This window comes from Echeneis naucrates, chromosome 17 (genome assembly GCF_900963305.1).
Source record: "Echeneis naucrates chromosome 17, fEcheNa1.1, whole genome shotgun sequence".
NCBI classification, from domain to species: domain Eukaryota; kingdom Metazoa; phylum Chordata; class Actinopteri; order Carangiformes; family Echeneidae; genus Echeneis; species Echeneis naucrates.
Window position 1 is genome coordinate 13,889,152 of NC_042527.1, and position 23,948 is coordinate 13,913,099.

The 23,948-nt window shown below is 38.5% G+C and overlaps 1 protein-coding gene across 1 annotated transcript; it reads right to left on the reverse strand.

Moving 5' to 3' along the window:
• Positions 1–5,799: 5,799 nt before the first annotated feature.
• On the reverse strand, positions 5,800–21,716 carry ccdc178 (coiled-coil domain containing 178). The gene is made up of 19 exons (XM_029524798.1): positions 21,659–21,716; positions 19,357–19,484; positions 19,209–19,267; positions 19,041–19,120; positions 18,445–18,648; positions 18,106–18,326; positions 17,142–17,284; positions 16,716–16,869; positions 16,514–16,609; positions 16,163–16,299; positions 15,853–16,036; positions 15,693–15,755; positions 15,269–15,397; positions 15,017–15,130; positions 14,648–14,793; positions 14,212–14,371; positions 11,645–11,794; positions 8,249–8,383; positions 5,800–5,928 (listed from the first exon to the last, which is right to left on the reverse strand). The coding sequence occupies exons 1-19, from the start codon at positions 21,714–21,716 to the stop codon at positions 5,800–5,802; spliced, it is 2,490 nt and encodes an 829-aa protein (XP_029380658.1).
• Positions 21,717–23,948: the final 2,232 nt, after the last annotated feature.

A 23,948-nucleotide genomic window follows, 5' to 3' on the forward strand; every position in this document is an offset into this window, starting at 1 on the left:
GAAACAAAACAAAGGAGAAGCTCCAAAGTTGTGAATAGCAAAGTGTACCAGGCATAATTCCTTTTGCTGGCTGCTGCAGAGGGGTATGCTAAGATAGAAAGTATTATTTTCCTAAATGGAAGGTGTCAGATGGTCACGGAAATGTGATCGGCTGTTCAAGATCACTGCTTCCCATCTGCAATTTGTGACGTGTGAAAGATTCAGCCCAAATGTGCTCACCAAGCGTAAATCCTCAGCAGTTTCTCTTATCGTGGAAAGCAAGATAACCAGCTGTTTACAGATCAGAGAACATATCATATTAATATCATGGAGAGGGTGATATCATCTTGTTTGTAAAATATTTTGTTAACTAAGTGTGGTGTGGTATAGCAACCTATAAAGTCAAAGTTGCGATTTGCGCTTTAGTAAAAGTGATGTAGTTTAAAGCCTTTTTCTAATTAAAAAAATTATCGAAAGGGAGAAAAAGAGACAATGTGAGCCTCTTAAATTAGGTTTTAGTGAGACAAAATTAATGCAAACTGCAGGTTATAGTAAATACTAAATTATAAAGCTTTCAGCAGTTACATTTAAATTAAAGACCCTCCTCCTCAATTCCAGTTAACTTTATGTTTTAACAGCAGGGTTACTTTTTTTTTTTTTTTTTTTTTTACATCTCCATCCCGGTTTTTTATCTGATTTTAGAGGCATTCACTGTTATGTGTGAAATGATAATGTTATGTGATATAACTGCTTTGAATATGGAAACAGTTACTAGACACTGCATTTGACTGGCTTTTGATTTGGACCTCCACCCAGTAAACTGTTACTTTAACTGTCTGGAGCAATGTTTATGCCAGTTTATCATCTCAAGAGGGCAACAAATGGGTGAACTCGCAGCATAGGTTTAATTTATACAGGTGAGGGGGAAGTGGGGTCAGGTCGAGTACAACATCACTAAAAGCAGCTTCGCTTTACTGTGGTGAATTTGTAAATCTGATCCAGTGCAGTCACCTGTAAACTTGATTAAATATATTTCCTACATATATTTCCATGCTGAGACTGATTAGCACATGCTTGTCATTTCAGATCAAACTTAGCCAGAGATGATTCATAAGACGTCCACTGTGTAATAAATTGTAAGCACTTATATTTGCCATTCAGGGAGTATGGGAGGCCTGCTGTTTTAAACCCCTAGATCCCCACACATGGCTTAGCCACCACAGACACGGCTCAGAGAGTCAGCCAGCAGCCGGGAGGTGAGCAGAAAGGAACAGGCGGTGTCCCCTCCAGAGTGAGCACAGGAGCGTGTGTGTGTGTGTGTGTGTGGCATTCTCAGATGACAAAGGGATACCAGTTGTGCAGTTCAGGTGGGAGGAGACATGGAGGTGGTATGGCGACTCACCTGAGGGAGAGTCTGGGCTGTTGGGACTGGAGCTCGAGTGGACACCAGGTGATGTGTACAGGCCGCAGGAGGCCACTGTGACGTGGAGGTGGTTTGGGGGCTGGAGGGAGAAGTGGGGGATGCTGTTGTGCAGTCTCCCCAGCGTGATGCATCTACCTTCAGGGTGGCAGCAGGCGTGGAGTGGGGTGCGATGGAGCGAGCATGGGCTCAGTGGCGCGGTCACCTAGGGACGCTGAAGCTGCTGTAGCAGGACTGATAGTTATTCCTTGAGAGAATTGCAAGATGAGCCCCATTGTATTAGCAACCCCCTTTTACTAAAACTGCATCAATGTTCTCAAGCCTTTTAAGAATGAAGTTGGGATGTAACATATCTGACACATATCCTAAAAGCAAATATATTTTAAGTTATCATATAGAAAAATAAATGTTATGTAAGTTTAATATACAACCTACAGCTTCTGTAATTTAGCTTATTCTAAACCGCATGTTTCGCTGTGTATCAGAATTAATGTTGTCAGAGTCAAACTTCAGTAAATTTCTTTGGCAATGGGAAGCAGGCAAATTATTCCATACTGATTTGAAATTTGCAGACATTAAGCTTTTTCATTTCCAAGCCATACTTTTGTGTTGCAACTGTTTGAGTCGTATCTTTTAGAAATTCTCTGTGTCTAATATGGTCAGCACTCCCAATTATTCACTCCACTGACAAGTGAAACAAATGGGACCAACCAGTGCATTCTGTATTATCTACACCCCTTGGATTCCCTGACAATAATTAATACAATGGCAAGCTGCTGTTACCAGCCCTGACGACATGAGCTCAACAACATAAGCTCTCCCTTTCCAAGAGCTCTTGAGAGGAAATTACATCCAGCAGTGAGGTCATATACGTTGCGGCCACTAGCAGCTGGGTCATGTCATACTCCTGTCTGGAAGCTTAGATTAGATAAAGGCCCTATTGTAGTGTGCTGTTAACATCACCAGGTTATTATTCACATCATTACACCATGACTTTAAGGTGCATGGAATATGTCAGGAATAATATGAATGTAGTCCTGACCAAAGAGCTATATGGAGGCTTTAAGAGCAAAGACTGCCCCATATATATTGTGGAAGTTCATTAATATGCCCCACGATCTTACTGAGGCAGCAGTACTGATGACCTCATGGTATGGTTACACACCATTACATAGTGTACTTAATTTTCTCATAATAAAGATAAACAGAGAAACAACATTATTAATATATTGAGAAAATAGATTATACTGTATGTAAGTAGTGTTAGTCAATTTAGGTGTTTATATTTAAATCGAAACACACATTAGACTCAAGATAAACCAAAGATGAATACTGTTCTCTTCGTGGTTTAACAGTCAACTGACCAATACATGCCTTTAAAGAGTTGCCATATAATCATACTAACCCCTCCTATTTTAGCCTGTGAGGATATTAACAGGTTTTTTAATTATAGAGGAGCACATTCCCTCAACATCCATTAAAGGAATGCCATGCTAATTTTAAATCCTCGCAGCAGGCATTGGCATCAACAGAAGAAAAGTGGATGAGTTTCTCTTTAACAGCTGTAATTTGTGTTTTCCAATCACCATGCTGATTTCTGCTCATTATACTCACACCGGTAAGTGAGCAAAGTTTGGATTGATTGACTCTAATTAACTAAAAAATGTTCCAAGCCATGGATTTATTATCATGCTAGCTAGCCACAAATGTCAGAGACTTTCACAAATTATTATCCTGTTAAGATAAATATCTTTGAAATCAAACGAGTGTGGAAACACAAGGAACATGTATTGTTATACTGATGAATTTGTTTGGCATGTTTTCTGTGGAGTTCCACATTAAAGACTCACCTGGGCAAACACACAGTTCCGGTGTATTGTTAAGCTATTCAGTATGACTTGATGACAGGTGCTGCAGTTAAACTTTAAAGGAACACACTCCCTCAATATCTATTGCAGTGTATGAGTGAATGTGAAAATAAAAAAAAATTAATAAAAATAATAATAAAAAAAAAAGGTCAGTAACACACATATATATTTTCCACATGTGGCCATATTGAGGCATGGTTCCCTCTGTATTAATAGAAGACCTATTCCCTCTTGTGTGCTCCAAAACTTGGCAGCGTCTCCCTCATTGATATTTTAGACACAGTAGCACCTCTCTCCACTCACATTCTTTCTTTGGCTCCATCAGCTCCATGGCTCAACTCTCCACTTGCCCATGAACAAAGACAGGGCGGTGTGAGTGGACACCTCAGGTTTCCCGATTTTAAAAAGATCTTGCAACAGAATTTTGGTTAGCTTGAGAAGTCTGAATGTTGCTCTGATTCACTTGGCTTCACACCAATGATCAGAAGTGATCGCTGAAGTGAATCCAAACAAAACAGGCCCATCGTCTTCATGGTGGTGCCAGCCTGAAACTGAAAATCATGCTGCTTGTAAATCAGATTTTCCCCAACATGTCTCCTGCAAAATCTGCCTCTATACAAAAAAAAAAAAAAAAATCTTCCACCTTTGATGTATCACAGAACACAATAACACAATGAGGCTTATACTACATATTTCATCCTCAACTCTCTAATAGAGGAACATGTTCCTAATGCAAAATGAAATACATCTCAGCTGTCAAGTAGTATTCATCAGTATTTCCACATTACACCCTCTTTTGAGTAGCAGCATTTAGGTGTGTCCAGTTTGAGGCACGCCTGCAGATGAATGTGATGACATGTAGTTGTGGCTCCTTTTCATTTATTTTGGGATTGATTAGATGGAGCGGGAGCAGATAAATGCGTTGGGAGACAGGTTCTGTTATTGCCATAAAGCATATATCCTAGAAGGAGTTTCAGACAGACTTTTCTCTTCTACGTGGTTTTGTTGAACTAGTGGCATCATGGCTTGGTGAACTGTCAATGTGGGATTTTAGAGTGTGCGTTTGTGTCACTGTAATTATTATGTAGCATACATTCAAAACCATACGAGAAAACTTTATACCTTCTTCACTTTTTGACAGATAACAGAGACTCTAGTTGTAAGTTGTAATATGTTGTTATTATTATAATTTCTATCCCCACTCACATAGGGCCAATTAACTAAATAATGATAATATTTCATTTGAGATGGAATGCTATGGTAACCACAGGAAGATATTAAGCTGCTCAGGTTACAGTCAATTGTGTCTCCTTAAGGTTGTTGTGTCCATACTGCCCCCTTCTGTCTCCACTAGTATGAGAGGCATCCGGCGTATCAACAAAACAACAGTATCTCTATCAAGCAGACACAGACAGGAGAGGGCAACATATATTTATAAGGAGCCGTCTAATAGCACCAATCTAGACATAGTCCAAAAAAAAAAAAAAAAAAAGTAAGAAGAAGAAGAAAAAATAAAATAAATAAATATATATATATCAACTGCACTTGAACTTTTAGATACAATTAGTATTAGTATTAATTATAGATTTGTGTCCTTTTAAATGGAATATAAATATTATTATATATTCACAGTTTTGATAATATTGCAAGAAACGTTATTTATCCAGATTTTTTTTTTTTACTGAACTTTCTCAGTGTATATGGAACAGACATTACTGTTGTCTACCATTAGTATGACATTGTTGAAACATGATGAAACAAAAATCTATTTTCTACAAGTAATAAATGTGATTGAGTTAAGATTTCAAATTGAAAACTGTGTTTCCCCAGGGTTCTTTAGAAAAGCCAGTGGATAGTGCACACACAACATCCTTTTGTGCACACTATTTACCCCTGGATTGCTTCAGGCTAATGTCTCAATAATTTTCACTCCTTTCTCAGGTCCTTCCCACAAAGGACTTAACTAATGATCCATGGACAAAATGAAGCATTTAAATTTATTCATTAATCATTCATCTCCAGCTCATTGAAAATGCTAAACTTCCACAAAATTAAGATTGAATATTGAAAAGTGATTGAGGGAGACAGCTTTCAGAGAGTGAGGAGAGTGAAGAAGTGGAGAAGTGTGCGGTACGGATACAAAAACAGGGTCTTTCAAGACACAGTGGTCTTCACTAAAGCATGGTCAAGGTGGCCAAGGTGTACTAAGTGCTAGTTAAGGTCACGGGGTTTCACTAGTTGTAATTAGATCTTGGAATCTGGAGAAGCGTAGAATTTCTGTCAACACTGCCTGTAATTATTCTCTTTTCCAATTAATGGTGACATAGATTAATTATCTGATGAGGCAAAGCCAATTGCAATCATTCACCCAGCTAAAATTAGATCAGTCCTGACAGCAGCATGAAAGTCACCTGTTTCATTGTTATGGATTTGCTGCAAGTAAAGAGGGGGGAATAGTGAAGCGTGCTAGGGTAAGTAAGTTGTCTGGTACAGGTGAATGTCCAATTACATTGCTATTTGAACTGAAGGCATCTACTCATTCCATCCAGAAGCATCTGGACTGGCTTGTTTGTTCACCCTGGCATCGTCAGTGGTAGTAGAGTCATCTGTCAAGGATTGTAGGAACGCAGAGATGTGCTGAATTTCTTCTGACAACTCTTCCTGTTTGAATAAGAGGTAGACAGAAATGAAGAGACTAATTAAGAGAATGCTATTTCATAAGAAGGCAATAAAACCAAGTTACCTCTCTATGTGCATCCCATGATTGTGAAAGTAAAGGTACCATCTTGTTTTTGTGAGGAAAGAGAAAAAGAGGCTCCTGGTGAACCACGTCCAGGTTCAGTGCGCTTCTGTTTTAAAAACCTCAGCATCCAGTTTTTCTATTAAACTGCCTGGCACTGTCAACCAGCTTGGGAATCTGAACCGGCGTAGCCATGCAGAAATTCTCTGACTAACAATTATATCAGAAACAGGATCTTGGATTACTGTCCCCTGGGACTGGGGCAGTGGGTGTCTGCACCAATCATTACTGGCCATTCAACAAGGCTCTGCACTGCTCTCCGCTGTTAGCCATTGTCAATTATGCCTTCCCCAGTGTAAACTCACAGAACACAAAGCTGAACTGCCAGTTCTGGCAGGAGTATAACAGGATGACAGCCTGCCGCACCCCACTACCACCCACAATCCACCCCCACCCACTTCCAACAACCCACCCACCCTAGGGTTCCCTGGCCCTCCTTCCCTCAAGCTACTTTTGAGGAAACCATTCGCTTTCTGATTCAAGCCATGAAAGCACTAACTTGACCTCTCTGTGTTCTGCTTGTGAGGTTAAGTGGACATGATGGATTAGTACAGGCCTCATCAGGATTCAGCCTGGTTTAACTCCAGTTACAACTGGTATCAGTTCCACTGATTTCTTCATTGCTTTTTAGAAACTGGCAACTTATTTTGGTAATCTGTGTATGATGTAACTGTGCAGCCTTTGTGCTTAGCTCCTCCCCACTAAGACTATCTAGTGAATTCTCACTACTTGCATAAAAGTCAGTGCACGTCTTTATGAGCTACATCGAAGGTCTTAGTAGTTAGGTAATCATGCACAATGTGTGTTAATGCGTGCTCATAAACTCATATAGATTTTCTTTTTTCCTCATAACGGTTTTGCTCCATGTGTATTTTTGGATAGGATAGAACCTGACTCAGATGGTTCACGGAGGAGCCTGTTTAAAGTGAATGCTGTCTGCTCTGATGGACCCTGTGCTGAGCTGTGACGGGTGACGGTGTGGTGCGCTTGAATACACCAGCTCTTTTGTCCTTCACACTCTGCAGCTCTCTGATAGCTCCTCCCCCTGTGCCCCACTCCTCCCTGCCTTGAGCTGTGATCTGCTGGGGCCTTTTGAGGTTGGACCGTTGAGACATGGCTGCTCTCTGTAATGTCTGGGCCAGATCTATCAAACAACATGTCAGCAGGCAGAGGAGGATGAACTGAGATGGAAGCCCTTAAAAGCATTTTGACCAGATATTAACCTGGAAAACCTCGAATCAAACCTTATCATCATATTTAGCTTCAAGCATATCTGACAAACTCATATAATTTTTGGTAACCAAAAATTGCCCCCCCTGCCAAAAAACGACAGACTGCAACTGGTAAACATGGCTAGCTGGGAGTTTGGGATGAGGGTGAAGGTGATAACAACATTAAAAAGGAAATCGTGATCCATAGTGTGGCTACATGCTGCCTGGCTCTGCGGTACAGCTGGACAGGACATTTCATAAAGATTCATCACTGTCCCTCTGTCCGCTTTGACCTCATCTCACGTCACAGCACAGATTAGACACCGATTATCCTCTAATTGAAGATCCTTACTTCTCAACCTTGCAGAATATGCTGCTACTCTTCTGCAAGACAGACAGAAGGTTATTCGTCCTACACAGAAGAAACTGTAACGCTGATATCTTCCACCTGGCCTGATGAACTCCCTTTGAAATGCACGTAAATTGAAAAATGCCCATGCTTAACAGGAAATAGGCCTAAATATGAATACAATATGACCATGCAGAATGTGTTGTGTGTATAGAGTTATCCAGAGAGGCAGGGCTAGCCTCAGAGATGGGGTCACTGCATAGGCACTCTAGTAGACACATCATCCATCACATCAGTCTGTGATCTCATGAGTGAATGTATAGACTGTAATGTAAGAGTGGAGTCTTAAACTTCACCGTAGCACAGAAGCACAAAGACTTGGTGAATGTTTGCCTGACTGCCCTTTCTTGGCAAAGAAGACACAAGGCAACTGACTAGACAGATGAGGCTCAAACAATACCAAGCATAACATAGAGTTACTGTAGTATGCAAAAGAATACGCTACCATCTGGTAGAGTACCTAGACCGGGATAAAAGTTGAATAAAGGGATTTGCCATTTAAATGAATAGTTACAGTATGTGCTATTTCCCTGCCTGTTTTACATGTATATGTACAAATACCTGGGCTGTTTTTATTTTCTGGTTGGTCTCTTGATAGAGAGTCTGGCACAGGTCCAGTTCAGCCTCACTGTTGAGGCTGCGTTGTTCGAAATATTTCACCAAAGCTTTGTGCATCCTCTTCTGCAACAAAGAGAGCTAGGGGGAGAGAAGGCAGAGAAAAGGAATTGGTAAGGCAGGAGAGGAAATTAATGGCAGTGTTCAAGAAGAATGATGGAGGGGAATAGAGAAAGCAGTCAATAGCCCATTCTGCAGTACACGGGCCTGACAGGAATTTCACAGTCTCTTGGTTTCTCTGCCCACTCGTGTGCACTCATCAGAATCCAGTCACATCTGGCTGCCAGGATGGGGGGTTAATTTTCTCTAAATGCTTCAGCAGTTTTGTTCTAGCCGAGGCAAACTCTGTGACTGCAAAGCTGATGAGTAAAATATTTCTACTTCACCCAGTTTAACTTTATACCAATCCCCTCAAGACATATTTTACACATACACACGGAGTCATGAACCCCCCACTGAAACCAGAAATTATTCCTAGTCTCTTGGAAAGACATGCTGCTTGCTTTATTATTTGAACACAGTTTCAAGCAAAGAGGTTTAAATTCTGATAGATGCCATTGCTTTTCTTCCCCCTCCATCTCTCCACTCTTCCTACAAAGCTTATCATTGCTTGGCAATGTGTTCCCCAGTGCATTGAAAACTAAAGCGAATTAGCTCAGTCATCAGCTCCTGAAGGAAAGACAATAACAAGAATGCTCTTTATGGTGTACCCCGTTAAAACCCAAGAGCTGAATGTTGAAAGCCTCCATATAAACAAAGCAATGCTTACATGTACAGTAGACTCAAGAAGAATTTTATAAGAGGCGCATAGTGGCAAGTGGTATCAGATGGTAATTAATCAGGCCTTTCTTTTACAAGGAGGAATTTTGCAAATTTGAATATATTACCTACTTGTTGAATTTAGATGAATTCATGCCCACTGAATACAAATACATTCATCTTTGCTTTAAGAAAGTCTCCAATATAACATAAAGCATCTGAAGGGGGTCTTAATTGGATAATAATTCCAAACCATTTCTTTAACCTTTTCCACTAAAACATGAATAAACATAAAAGTTGTGATCTATAATATAATGGAATTTAGTATATCTGTACTTTTATACTTTATCTTCATCTGTAATCATGGAGTATAGCATACCACTGAAACTAGTATATTCATATGACTAATCATGCTCTCCAATCTCTTTCATCCTTAATTTAAAAAGCTATTAGGAAAGGTTGATGATGGTCGTGGGTTTGCACTTGTCCTGGATGACTACGGTCAAAAATATAGGAAAAAGAATATATTTTAAATACAATCAGTGGTAGCAATTGTATTACCTAAGCAATGCTAAAATATTACTTCACTGACAATGTGACATGAGTGTATGCAAGTATGCAATTATTATTATATATTACACTATTGGGTTATCATTACTGGTGCATTAATGTGTGAACACTTTGCCTTTTCAGTGTTGAGTAGTTCAATCTTGTGTATTGCATCGCATTTTATATGATTATCATGTGTTTCATGTGTAAAATCTTAATTAATTAACAAATTACTAAGGCTGTTAAATAAATATAAAGCAATAAATAAATATAAAAACTCCTCCTTATCCTGAATTATAGTTCCTAGAATGATGGATAAAGTAGCAAAAAAAAGTAACTCCAAAGTACGTCAGAGTCTTGAAAAGATCTACTTTCACCACTGACTACTTTTCAAGGTGACACTAGATACTGCAAATACTCAGCTGCGTTCCAACATAACTTGCAGAAAGTTAATAATTTCAGCAGACCTACACCCTGCACATCAACGTGTTATATCAATGGGTCATGCCATAGAAAAGTTAAAATTGCACCATTTATTTCCCACGTCAAGAATGTTTTCATTTGTATTTTTAATGTTTTAATTTTCCTTGTTTTAGATGTAATATGTATTACTTAAAAAATAAGTGTGGCAGTTTTAGGAAAAGAAATCATAATAAAAGTTACCTTGCAATTCAATATGTAGCAACCATCCTACGATTATATATTTGAAAGCATGTTGTACCATATGGTATCAGTCTTGAAATGACACTGAAGATTGTTTTAAACTGAACTGTATGTCGGGGATGCGAGCTGTCAAGGCTTTTCATGTCCCTTAATTAAGTAAAAAAAAAAAATGAATTACATACTACACAGAATAACTGGTGTGAGGCAACTCACACACATGCACTAATGCTCAGATTTTTCAAATGATCCTGACAGTGTTAAATGCATTTACATTGTTGCCTCCAGATATAAATAAAACACTGACACCGATCACATTGTGTAATATGTGTACTAACTGGGACATATATATGCAAACATTATAAGGATAATTGGAAATTCATAACAGGAAAGAAGAGTACTTGAATGTATAAATCTGATTAAATATGATAGGCCTGTATCTACATTTCAGAAACACTGCTGATTATGAGCTTGTTATAAAAACGAAATTTAGGCATGAAACAGTAGCTGAGAGCTGCTGTTGTAGAAGTGTGGAGTTGAAACAAACAAAAATGGTGAAGGCTGAATCCAGAGTAAAAGAAAATCAGGCTTTGATCATGAGCGTGGAAAATCCTGTCCACAGGATTTTATTTTTGCATGCATTTTTCACTTGATAACATTCATGCAGTTAGATGAGGAATTGCTCAAGTAAAGGTATTAGTCATTTTTGGAACAAATAATATATATTTTTTATTGCAGGAGCAGCGTTGCTTCTTCCTGGTGTTATGGTTGTCATGTGTAATTCTATTCCAGTTAAACAGTGTCAAAATCTATAAAGATTAAACAGTAAAATGCTGCTGAATTGTCTCCCTTAACTAGTCAAGAACTCTGATGCTATTTTAGCGCCAAAGGCACATTTGTTGTCTGATCTTAACCTGTTTGCCTCTGATCCCTAATCAATTGCCGTGGTGAGCAGAGGCAAATTTGTAACACAACATTAATAAAATGCTTCACCTCTGACCACCTTACAAAAACTTTAATCAGGAAAAAAGTAGAAGTTAAGAGTATTTACATGTACCATCAACCTCTTGCTTTACTCCCCTTGGTGGCAAAACTACATAGTTATCATTACATTATGTCACATCCATCATCCTCCTCCACTCAAGTTATCTCATCATTATTACATTGCTGCAGTAACCTCCTCACTGGTTCCCCAGTTGAAACCTTCTTAAAAATCACTGTCCATGCAGAGAAGAGTTATCTAGAGCTAAGAAGCAAAACATGGACTAGAACATAAGGGGAAGGAATGTAAGATACCAGCAGTAATCTGAAGTCACTAAACATATTTAAAAAGAGAAACATGGTAAAATAAACACAATAATTTAGAAACCTTACCCTTGTGTAATAATTCCAAGTTTTATGTTCATAGTTTTTCTTGCTCAATGCTGACGATGCCTCCTGCATGGCCTTCACAACGATCTTCTGAAGATCTTCATACTTGCTTGCTAGTTGATTGTTCTCCCTCAGTGCCATTTTTAGTTTTTCCTGCACACAAAAGAAAAGATTAAAATAGAAAGGGTATGTAACATAACTAAGACACAAGCAGCTGCGAGGTTGACTTCAGACTTAAGATATATTAAATATTGTAATAACAATGTGACAGCGTTACTGCTGATACACTGACTTGGCTGTTTGTCTCCCAATCCCAGTTCTGATACATCATCAGACAATGTCAGTCCTAGATTTTACTCTTTTACTCTGCTGCCTTAAATTCTGGTTGCACCAAGAATTTAAGGCAGAAGAATGTTAAGACTGAATTAGTGCAAACAGTGAATTGATATTGACCAAAAAAAAAAAAAAAAATACTATATTCACAGTTATATGGATCAGTTGTCTCATCATGAGTTTAACTGATCCATTATTGTCAACAATTTATGAAAAGAATTCAGTCAGATAGTCAGAGATAAAGGTAAATTCCATGATTTGGGTATCAGGTATCAACTAATTTTACCAATCTGTTTGTAGAAAACTACTGCAACAATGGCAGAGAGACAACTGTTGAGGCAGATGTGAAGCTCGATAAGATGAATGATCTTACAGGTCGGTGTTCTAGCGATTTATAATCTGCTATGTACAGATATTACTGAGAGAAAAATATAGTATATATATAATATAAAGCACTGCAGATACTGTACGATAGCAACACATTGAGCATTAACAAGATACATTAATTGTACAACTAGCATGCTACGTGTGGAATTATAATACATGCATCTGTATTGGTGCCGTTAATTAAAGCAATACAAATAGCAGGCATACAACAATGGACCCTTTTCTCTGAAATCAAGCAAATAAATCACAGTGAGTATGTGTCTCTCTGTGTGTCCCCTTCTCATTGGAACAGTGTTTCCCAAGTACCGGATATGTTGTTGGTGAATATCTCAACTCTACCTGCAGACATAATGAAGTGTGTCTCTGCAGTAAAACAGAACAGCACTAAAGTGATGAGTTTAACCCAGCAGAAAGAGGGGCTGTAAACATGACAAATGCCTGCTATTGATTTCAGGTTTAATTACTCCATGCAGCACTGACAAAGCCCATCTGACGCTGTTGTGAAGTGTAAATGGAACAAATTACACTTCATTGCCCATAAGAAACTGATTGCGTCTGCAGTTTGCATTGTTTACTTTGTCCTCACCAAACGTCAGGCCTTGATCAATTCAAAAAATAGGTGTATGTACGAAAGCTGAAGTCCTTTCAGATGTGTAAGGGGCAACAGATTTTTTATTTTTTTTTCCCCAATCTATTTCACCTTAATATACTCTGCAGTTAAAACATACAAACTCCCATCACACTCTTAGACTAACCTGTATCAGCTAGTGTTTAAGAAATAAGCTGAAACTTACGGGAGCTGATGGGAGTTAAGTATTGGGTCAGCATCTTCATAAGAAATCTCATATTTGAGAGTGTCTGACCATTCTGCTTCATGCTCTGTGACTTCTGAATGCACACTCTGCTTATTATGTTATGCTAATGTAGACATTATGTGTGCTTTCTATTGCTACCAATGATTAAAGTGACCAATTTCCTCAGAACTTCAAACTCATTCTGATCTTTTTATTTGGTGAGGAGTATTGTTGTTATATCATCTTATTTCGTCAAGTGAGGAGACTAAACCCTTTTTTTTGCATGGCTAATTTTTATCTGGCTAATGGGAGTTGTGTCTATGAGGAAGACTTCTAATTCTTAAATTGTCTCACACCAACAACTTCTTTAAAGTTGCTGCACTTGGATGCATGGCGGCTTAAGCTCCATTGCCTTTTCTTGTTTTGAACTAATGCATTCTTGATCACCGTTTAATGAAACTATATACCACATGGCGATTTCACATTAGATAAGCCATGTGAAACCCCCATCAGCAAAGAGGCTCTGGCTGGGGCTGATAATCCTGCAGATGAAAACCTTACAATAAACAGGGGTTTCTCCTACAAAGGAGTGTTCAAATACATGCCATTTTGTGCACCGTACACTTGTATTTTTACAAGTGCCTGTTTGGGGCATTAATATAAAAAATGTTCTGAATATATGCTTATTTGATAATGTGAACTGTATGCTTCTATTTCAAATTGCTATTGAAAATGGTGGCCTACAGGAAACAAAATAGGCAAAGCACCTCACCACGACACGCATCATCAAATTCGTCCAGACAAAAGACTATAACAACAGTGAGTTGTCATTTGTGTGAAAAGCTCTTAAACAAGATGGCCATGGCTTGTAATTTTAATTGCACACAGCTCTTTTCACTGCATCTTAAGGGAAGTATTTTGACAGGCAATGTGCTGACACTAATCCACAAACAAATAAACAATGAGATGTTTTTTACAACTTGCCTCTGATTTCACAGCACATGACACAAAAAGACATGTATTTACCGAGAATTAGACTGAACAACATTTTGTTACCTTGGCATCTTCCATTTTCTTCCTTCTTGCTTTAACATGAGCTGTGCGTGTCTGCATGAATCGCTGTGTTCGCTGTTGGCAGTTATTAATATCAGATTCCAAGGTGCTGATTATGAGAGCAGCTGATTTGTTTTTGAAATCCAACACATCAAACTCACTCCTGGAAGGAGAAATGAAATATATTAAACAATATTATGCCGCTAAAAATCATCAAAACACATTTTGACAATAATAGTAATTGTAATAATAACTCTTAAAAAAAACTGTTAAAGATTTAAAGTCCAAGAAACACTTCACATTTTTACGTTGTATGTGTCTTAGAGGAGTATTTACTCCTCTTTTAAAAGAATTTGGCATTGTCATCACCATTATTATCCCAGCCGTTTCCTTAGTCTAAGCCCCTTTGTTGACTCTTTCGTCTGAATGCTAAACTTACTGAAGTTCTGCTATCACTTTGGGCATTTTTTCAACAATTTTTTCCAATTTATCTGAAGCATCGTGGTATTCTCTACTCTTCTTCGTAAGGTCACTGATCCTGCCCAGAGTGTCAACACATCTCATTGTAATGGCGGTGTGTAAAACCTGTAAACAAGGAGAAGCGCTAAGGATTAAAAAATAAAATAAAATAAATAAATAAATAAAAAAAGCCTGAAAACTTTATTTTACTTTGTTCACACAGAAAAAAACGACATGATAAATAGCTGCGACTAGTTGGTGCTCAGTGAGCTTCACTTAGCAAATCTGACTTAGCAAGTTGTCCTTTGACTCTGGGAGACTGCCTTCAGGCAAAGTTTTCCTTTCTTACCTGAGCAGCCTTCAGATGGTCTCCTTTGAGCTTCTTCTCCGTTTCAAGGTAGACTAATGTGTTGTTGTGCTCACACTGAAGCTTTTCCAAATTTTCTGTCACTTTCTTGATTTTCTGTAAAAACAACAAAAAAAAAAAGAATAGAAATCACAGGTGCAATTGACTTTTAATGAATTTCATTTAATTTCAAGTTAATTTTTTTTATAATAAATAATAAAATGATATTTCAAATGAGAACAGCTTTATCAGCACCTCAATTTTTGGTGTCAGAGCTTTTGTTGCTGAAGATGCATCTTCAAATTCTTTCAGAAGTTTTTGGTTGGCTAGCTCTGAACTTCGTTGCTGTTGTTTCAGTCTTTCATTGATACTTGCACACTCACTCTGACACAAAAGAAAAATACAAGGCAGTGTAACATTACCCTAAAGTCTTAAAACGTGATCAATTATGGGAAATGATACAGCTTGAAACTACCTTTATGAAACTCATAATGTTCAGCTTTTATTGATACTGTGCCTTTGTCTCCATGAAAAAGGTAGCTATAATCTTCTGTTATAAAATTACTGAAAAAGCTTTTCAGATTTAAATTTCAATTTTTTTGTTTGCACTGCAGTTTTGGGGTGGCATTTGACTTCATTCTTTTCAAAGTGAAGATTCTCAAGTATCTCTTGATTTTACCTTCAGTAGCTCTAGAGCAGTCGTTTGACCAGTGAGATCTTTCCTCAGGTTTTCAATCTCCTTCTGTAAAGCATATTAAGTGCATCTGACTTTCTTTTTTTTTTTAAGAAACTGAAACTCGAGCAGTAAACATAGCACGTGTACATATGTTGTCACTGACCCTGGCCCTCTGTTCTTCCATGAAGGTGAGTTTCTCCTGTTCTTCTAGCTTTGTCTGGGTGACACTGTGCTGGGCTACAATTTGGGTCACTTCCTCCTTGGCCTTTTCCCACTGCTCGTCATTGTCAATGATTTTTTGGAGCATGTGCTTCCTCTCCTCACACATCTGCATCACTGCTTTTTCACTAACAAAACAGACAAACAAAAACAAACAAAAAAAAAAAGTCACAGTAAATACACGGTAGACACGTGGCCTTCTAATGTATACCATAATGCACCGTTTCTCTACTTTTTTTGCTTTGACATTGTACCTCTCAGAAATTTTCAGCTTATAGTCTTCAGCATTCTGTTCATACTGCATGTTTTCCTTGTCGAGAGCTGAAAAAGCAGAGCGTTTTGAATTGAGCTGCTCTTGTACGCAGGAAATCTCTGCTTCCCCATTAAGTTTCTATGGAAAACACAACATACAGAGAACACTGAATGGATGCACAAAGACCTTACAGTGCTGAGGATTCAGACATAATTAGCATACAGTTTCATGCCTTGTTTTGCCCAATGAACTCTCAAGACCCACATAAGTAGCAGAAGCAGCACCAATATTATGAAAAGATGTCCAATATGTTTTTGTGGCTTAATTTTGAAGCTACTGTGACAATACTTACACATTTCTCAATATCTTCTAGCAATGCAATAACTTTCTCCTTTAATTTCTTATTCTTTTGAATTCTTTCATCTATTTGAAGTTTCAATTGCAAAATCTGGAATAAAAGCAGGTGTTGAACATGAATTTCATAATTTTTGTAAACTGCTGAAAATAAGAATTCTGATAAATGTAAAAACTGGAATATGGACAATATCAGTAACCTGGTCTTTTTCACTTTTCTCAAGCTCCATGATTTCAGGAATACGTTGTATTAGGGCTGCGCACTTTTCTTCCATAAGAGCAACTGTCATTTCAGCGTCATTTATTTCACCACACAGGTCTTTCTCAAGCATCTTCAATTGGTTTAAATCTTCCCTGGAGAGAGAAAAAATTACGACATCTCTCGTAATTTACTTAGTGAATGATGGAGAATGATGGGAGTTATACAGTAACAAACGTCCCAATGACAGCAATAATATCAGAACTTAGAGCAAGAATATAATTTAACATTTCATGATACCTATACGACTGTACAGAAAAACATGCTTGTGTACTAGAAATACATTAAAGGGTTTTCAAACTTTTTATGAAAGATCACACCTGTCTACTTAATTGTACTGTTTTGAACAGTTAGGACAGATACTCACAATTTTTTAGCCAGCTGATTATTCATTGTCAATAGTGCATGGTCCAGTGATATTTGTTCATAGTTGGCGTCCAGTTCCATCTTTTTTAACTCCTTCTCAGCCATTGTAAGATCACGTTGTGTTTTTGAGTATATTTCTGTAGCCTAAAAGAAATACAGAAAGGGATCATGGGATCAGAAAACTCAGCCAATTAATACAATATGATTAAAAAAACAAAAATTATATTTGTCCTCATACATTCAGTCTGTTTTTTTATTTATTTAGGAAGCATAAAGATGCAGTAGACTTAGGTTAACATGGACCTGTTGCATGTTGATCGCTCCTTATTTTATATGTCACACTTCCTTCCACTAATGCACTTATTTAAACCCAGATGGGTTTTTATTTTCAAAGCATCTTTTCATAAATGAGAGGATTTAAAAAAAAAAAAAAAAAAAAAAAATCAAACATCTACACCTAATTGAATAACCAATCCAATGAATAATCCAATCTATGGTTAAAATCAAGAGATTTCTAGACCAAAAGCATCAGATGGACAAAACAGACCAATTAACATTGCAATTCATCCATCAAACTTGAAAAACAAAAAAAACAGAGTTGTGTGGGTGAGTGAGATGGAGCGGTTGTTTAATGGACAAACTATATGAAATTACAGTACAGTTTCAATCTGGAAAAACATGACTGGGAGATGTTCATCACATTTAGCAATAAAGTAAGAAGTACATTAATCTTGTCTGGTTTGGCTGTAAAAAACAATCAAAAGTAGACACAGTGCTGACACAACGGGACTATGAACAACAATGCTGCTGAATGTTAGTTGAACTAATTCTTGCAAAAATGCCAAAATGATTATTCAGGTTCCACACGAGGTAACTTTTAACCACATCCTTGCAATCAGAAATGACGAGCTTTTCTCAAATAAAAATATACACACTGTATAAGACTGAATCAAAATAGAAGCTACCTCTGCCTGTGTAGTGTTGATTTTATTTATGATTCTTTCCTGGATTTCCAGGTTTTCTTTGACAATGGGGATTTGTTTTTTGGCAAAGTTGATGTTCTCTTGTAAGTGCTGGTTCAAGATCTCAGTATGTGACAGTTTCTCCTGGGCCTGGTCAAGCTTCTCCCTTTCCAGTTTTACCTGCCACTTCAGTTCAGTGATATATCTGGCACAAGCCTCATGCTCTAGGAAAGCAACAGTAAATTAGAGGGTTTATTCATTGCAGCGTGGAACCACAGAATATCAATATGTCATAAGAAAGAGGTCTAGGTTGAGATAGTAAACCATCTTATTGTCACAAACCTTTTTGGACAAAAAAACAACGTTCTTGTTGCTTCCATAGTGAAATACTGTCAACCTTGTTCTCCAAAAACCTTTTCCTTCTCTTTTCTTTGGAGAGGGCTTCCTCTGCATATTGTCTATCTGCTTCCAGCCGCTCAATCACATAGGCAACTTCTCCAAGGGCATCATTTATTTTCTTCACTAGTGGCGATGATGGACAACTTTCTGGAAGGTGGGAAACTTTACAAGATTGGCACATGTATTGTAATATATCATGACTTTCAACTCAAAAAACAAATGGCAAGTAAAATATCCCTGCTTAGCTACATTAACATAACGTGACCAAGTAAAATTGTAGGCGAACATAAACCTAATTAATGGGTTTTTATTAGCACAATTTATTAGTTGTAATATAATTTGATATTATTCAGGCAAAAATACTTTAACCAGTAACTTAGACTCCACTACTGTTACACTAATGTAGCCATTGCCTCTAGGAATTAAACATCTAGACCTATAGCTTATCCACTTGATATTAGGACCACTGTTTGTTGTTTTATGGCAGATCAACAACTAAAACAAAATGATTTGACTTTAAGGATTTGAAAAAAGTTCACCTCTTGCATTAATTGAGAAGCCTTCCACAAACAAATCTGTAGACATCATGGAGTCAGTATCCAAGTCTCTCGTTTGAACTCTGTTTAAAAAAAGACTTCACCTCATATTATAGTTCACATTTTCCTGGAAATGACAAACAGCAAATGAGAATAGAATACAAACATTACCTTAAAGGGTTGCTGTATTGGTGCTTGCCCTGGTTGGTCAGTGGCTGATATTTCCCGCTCTAGTTCGAAACAAAAAGGGGAGGGGGGGGGGATTAAAATCCCATCTGATTGGGATATTTGGGTTCATTCACATTTGACATCATTTTACCTGCTGACACCAATTTTCCAAAATCATCTTAAGCTCTTGCATATGGTGAAGAACATTGTTGACACATGGTGAGGGACTGTTGAGCAACGGACACGTGCGACGTCTACCAGAGCAGACAAATTGAAGATCTGCTTGATCTTGAGGAACAAAAACATTCAGAGAAGTAAAGAAAAGCCAACCCCACCAACAGTCTGTTTCACCTAATAGCATAAAGCACCAATAAGCCATAGACCACTGAAAGAAAAATCAGAAAACAACAGGCTATTGTTCGAAGAGCCGACCCAATTAACTTTATTTTAAAAAAGTAATTAAAAAATGTATTTGGCTGTGAAAGATGTTCTGTGATTCCTTTCTTTCTCTTTGATTCTGTTTCCTGAGACTGCAATGCATTGGAACCATCAGTGAAAGAGCAGAGACAACTAATTTGAACATCTTAAGGCAAACCCAAGGGCACAGTTGTGAGCGGTGAAAGGACGCCATCTGGCTGAAAAAAGGTGCAAAATGTGGTGCTGACTATAAATCTATTTGATGTTTGTGGCAAAAAGTTCACTAAGATGTACATTATTTGAGTGTAGCCTAGACAAATTATTTAAGAACCACAGACTTACACCTGTCTTGTCTTGGTCAATTTGAAGTTGGTAGATCCTGTAAATAAAAATGCTCTGTTGGTGTTACTGTTAGATTATAGCAGGATGGACTTTGTAAGCCTCCTAGACAGTAGAGAAAAGAGAGTACACAATGGCAATTGACATGCCACAAAGATCCCCTGAACCAGAATGTTGCAGTGTCTTAAGTTTCATCTGGTGGGGAAGGAATAACCTCTCCCCTTCTACCTGGATTGATACAGCTAAAATCAACAAGAACATTCACTGAGTCCCGTGTGCCACATTTAAGAAGGCCAAAATGGCTATTGTGACCCCTCAGACAATCCAGGTCCTCTTTTTTCTGTGTGGGCACAATTTAGCAGTGAGGACCTGCTCTAGATGAAAGGATTGGTCCCAGGGAGTAAGAAATATAACAACATATCCACAACAGCATCTACAAGCAAGTGGAAATGTGACATGTGGCACTAGGCGTTGCTGGACATAACAATAAACTGACATTTTTCATAAAAAACTTCACGTCTGTGGTCTAGTTAATAGGCCCGTTGGCTAAAGTTGTCTTTTTACTGTGTACAGCTAGACAGATCAATACCACCCAGTGGAGATACAACCAAACCTGCCAGGGACCAGCTGGAAAAGGGTAGGCCACAAACTCATTTTTTCACATTTGGAACTTTTTGAAGCTTTCCCACCTCTGATGACACTTGATACCATTATTCTCCATCAATTATTCGGATGACCAGTGAATGAGATGGCTCAGACCAATGCGATAGCAGAGAAGAGGGGAAAACTGGGGAGGTGGGGGTTGGGGGGACTGAAGTAAAGGCCATCTGTTGATGAACAGTTCAGATGAATAATACACACTGAAAGAACCAGGTGGGGTAGCACAGTGGTAAGGCAATATGTCAGGGACAGGCTGAAATAGCTCTAGATCATACTGACAATGTGTATTGTGGCCATAGAACAGGCCCATTGTACCCCGAGGGCCGATTACCTGTCATTTAGCCACTGACATTCGATAGATGCAGTACTTCAGGAGCAGTCAACATCATTACAATAGTTGAAGACAGACCAAGTACCTATGTCTACATCTGCTTTTCATTTTAGTGTAAACAATGCGACAAACAGTGAACAACGGCAAATTCCTGTTTACTCTGAATGAAACTGAAAGATTTACACTTTCAACTCTATTTAAGGGCTTAAAACAATCAATCATTTCCTGATAATAGCCAAAGCACGTTAAAATGAGAGAAATCACTACACTAGATAATTTGAGGAATTTATCATAAAAATTAGGGGTAATGTAAAACAAAACAAACAACAACAAAAACAACAAAAAAAAATTGCATTTTAGTTAACAGGAAGGACTCCAAATCATCAACATCCTGCTTTCTGGGCAGGTTAGCAAAACCAAGAACACTCAAACTCCAGATTTCAACACACACACACACACACACACACACACACACACACAGGTAGGTGTTAATAAAAACAGCTGTTATATTATTTTTAAAAGTCAAATCTACAGAAGCCTTGAAGAGGCGATTGTGTGGAGGAGCAATGGCAGGAGAGTGACAAAATCCAGCAGGAAAAAAAGTGTGGCACAAATATTGAAGCGTGGGTTATAATTGAAGGAAAGCTAAGTAGGACAAGAGAAACTCTGAGTCAGGTAGCCAACTTTCACCAGGTGTTGTTCTCACCTTGCTGACTCGGTCGCTCCTCCGCTGACGGGAATCTGAGGGGTTCAACGTCGGGCATGGCTGCAACTTCTTCGAATATGTGATCGATTGTCCGGCAGCCCTTTTCACGACCCTGTCGGAAAGTGCAGGCATTTACGTTCACCGTCAACCTGCACCCAATTGTTTAGCTGTCAGCACGGTTGGATAGCAGTGGTTGATTAGTAGTGGATCCACAGAGAAGCTGTGACTTGAAACTGATTCAATCATAGGTCGCTCTCTTTGCCGACGTTTATTAACGTAGCTTGTTTGTCTGTTGCATAGCAACCGCTGTTCATTATGTGCAGGCAGCCGGGTGGATCACTTTTTTTGGATTTAATAAAAAATGTATATTGATTAAAAAAAAAATCATAGCTGCGTGTCTGGTAGTTTAGCTTTTGTGCCTTATTTTGTAAACGCTTTTATGAAAGCAATAGCTCAAAAGGCGCTTATTAAATCACATAACGCCCCTTATCTGTGAAAGCGAAAAGTGGCTGGCTATTAAATTACTTATATTACCGGACTTTTGTTTGCCAGATACCTGCAGGTAACCTATCTTCGGAGGGATTCTTTGGGACCACGCTGCAGATATTTAGATAAAAAGTCGATTTTTTTTAATCAAAAGTTTTTTCTCCAAATGAATCAACTGAAGTTGCTGTCAATCTTCTGCGGTTGTTGCTAAGCAACAATGGGCCTCGCTCGACGAGAGCGAGTTGCGTTCAAGAGCAGCAGAGAGTGTTTGAGCTTTTGTTTAGCAGCACTGAGAGGAGATTTTCATGCGTGTCCTTTTAAGACAGGCAGAATTTGGATTAAGATCGAGAAAAATAAAATCAAGACCTAATTGCAACATATACAGACGGCCTTGATTTAGATACTTGGCAATGACAGGCCCACTGGCATGCAGAAAAATAGTTTCTGTGACAAATATAGAGTTATATTAAACTTGACACTGGATAATACTAATCTTCAAATTGTATTCAAAAAGTATTATCTTATTTAAATCTGTGTTGGTTCCATCCATCCTCCTACCGAACATTCTACATTTACGTTACAGGTTTGTATAAAAATGATACAAAATTTAAAACATTCACATGCATTTCATGCTATAGCACAATTTGAGAAGCCCTAAACAAATATAGTTGCTTCTGCAAAGTAAAAACTTACACTAAGTAAGCTTACAATTCGTTCACTGGTTGGCAAGAATAGTTTTAACTTAAAAAAAACAAAACAACCACGACGGCAGCAATGGTCAAAATGGTAAATCAACACATGTATGCAACATAGGTAAAACTCTTCTCTTTTGTTTTTTTCATGCAACTTTAACATTTCGCAGCTGGAGCAAACTGACGCATGTGAAGAGATCCCGCATTACGTCATCGTGAAGGCCACGTACTGGAGGCAGACGCTGCCTGCTCGGCTCAGCCTGTGCGCTACCCGAAAATTTGCAGGAGAAGCGGACGCTGCGTGCAGTGATGCAGCAACACACACCAAAGAAGCCCTGATCGCTCGGCAGGACACGATTCGCGGAAAGGAAAGCAAACAGCGACGTTGCATGACATGCCTCGGCATAAATTCTGGTAAGTCTTGTGCAAGTGCGCTGCTGCGGCTGCTGGAGTCTGGCGAGCAGCACAGGAGCGACCTTAACCTACTTTGTCACTCCGGCTGAAATGAGTTTGCGATCGAGTTTCAGCCACGAAAATGGGGATTTGCGAAGATAAAATCGATCGTGAAAGCAATCGTAGACATGTGCAGGTAGAAATTAGTGTCACAGTGAGACCTTTGTCTCTCGCCTGCACAGGTGTCTCCAGCGAGACAGGTGATGCCTGCGCTGAACATGCATCCATGAGATGCCTGTTGCCTGTCTGGTACATTTGACCAGCTCTGCAGTGATGGCATTCTCATTGTCCGGACTTCAACATGCCACTGTCTATTCCCTGGAGTACTTCTCTTTTCAAGACTAAAATACAAACGCAATTCTATGATGGCTATCCCATTGAACATTTGCACATAAAAACAAACTGTGAATCCTGCAGCTTAAGTGTTTCTGCGACAACTGTGACTTCATAAAATTTTCTCTGCTTTAGGTTTGCACAATGAACTCAGCAACTGTGTTGTTTGTAGACAAAAATGACAGCCCCGGCCATTTAAAATTTGTAGCTGCGCTCTCGTTTATCACCGAGCCCCCAAAAGTTTTGGCCTTTCTTCAGCTGAAACCATGGTGATCATCAGCAGGCGAAAGAGCAGCGGGCCCTTCAGTTAGACATCTCTGGCTGGT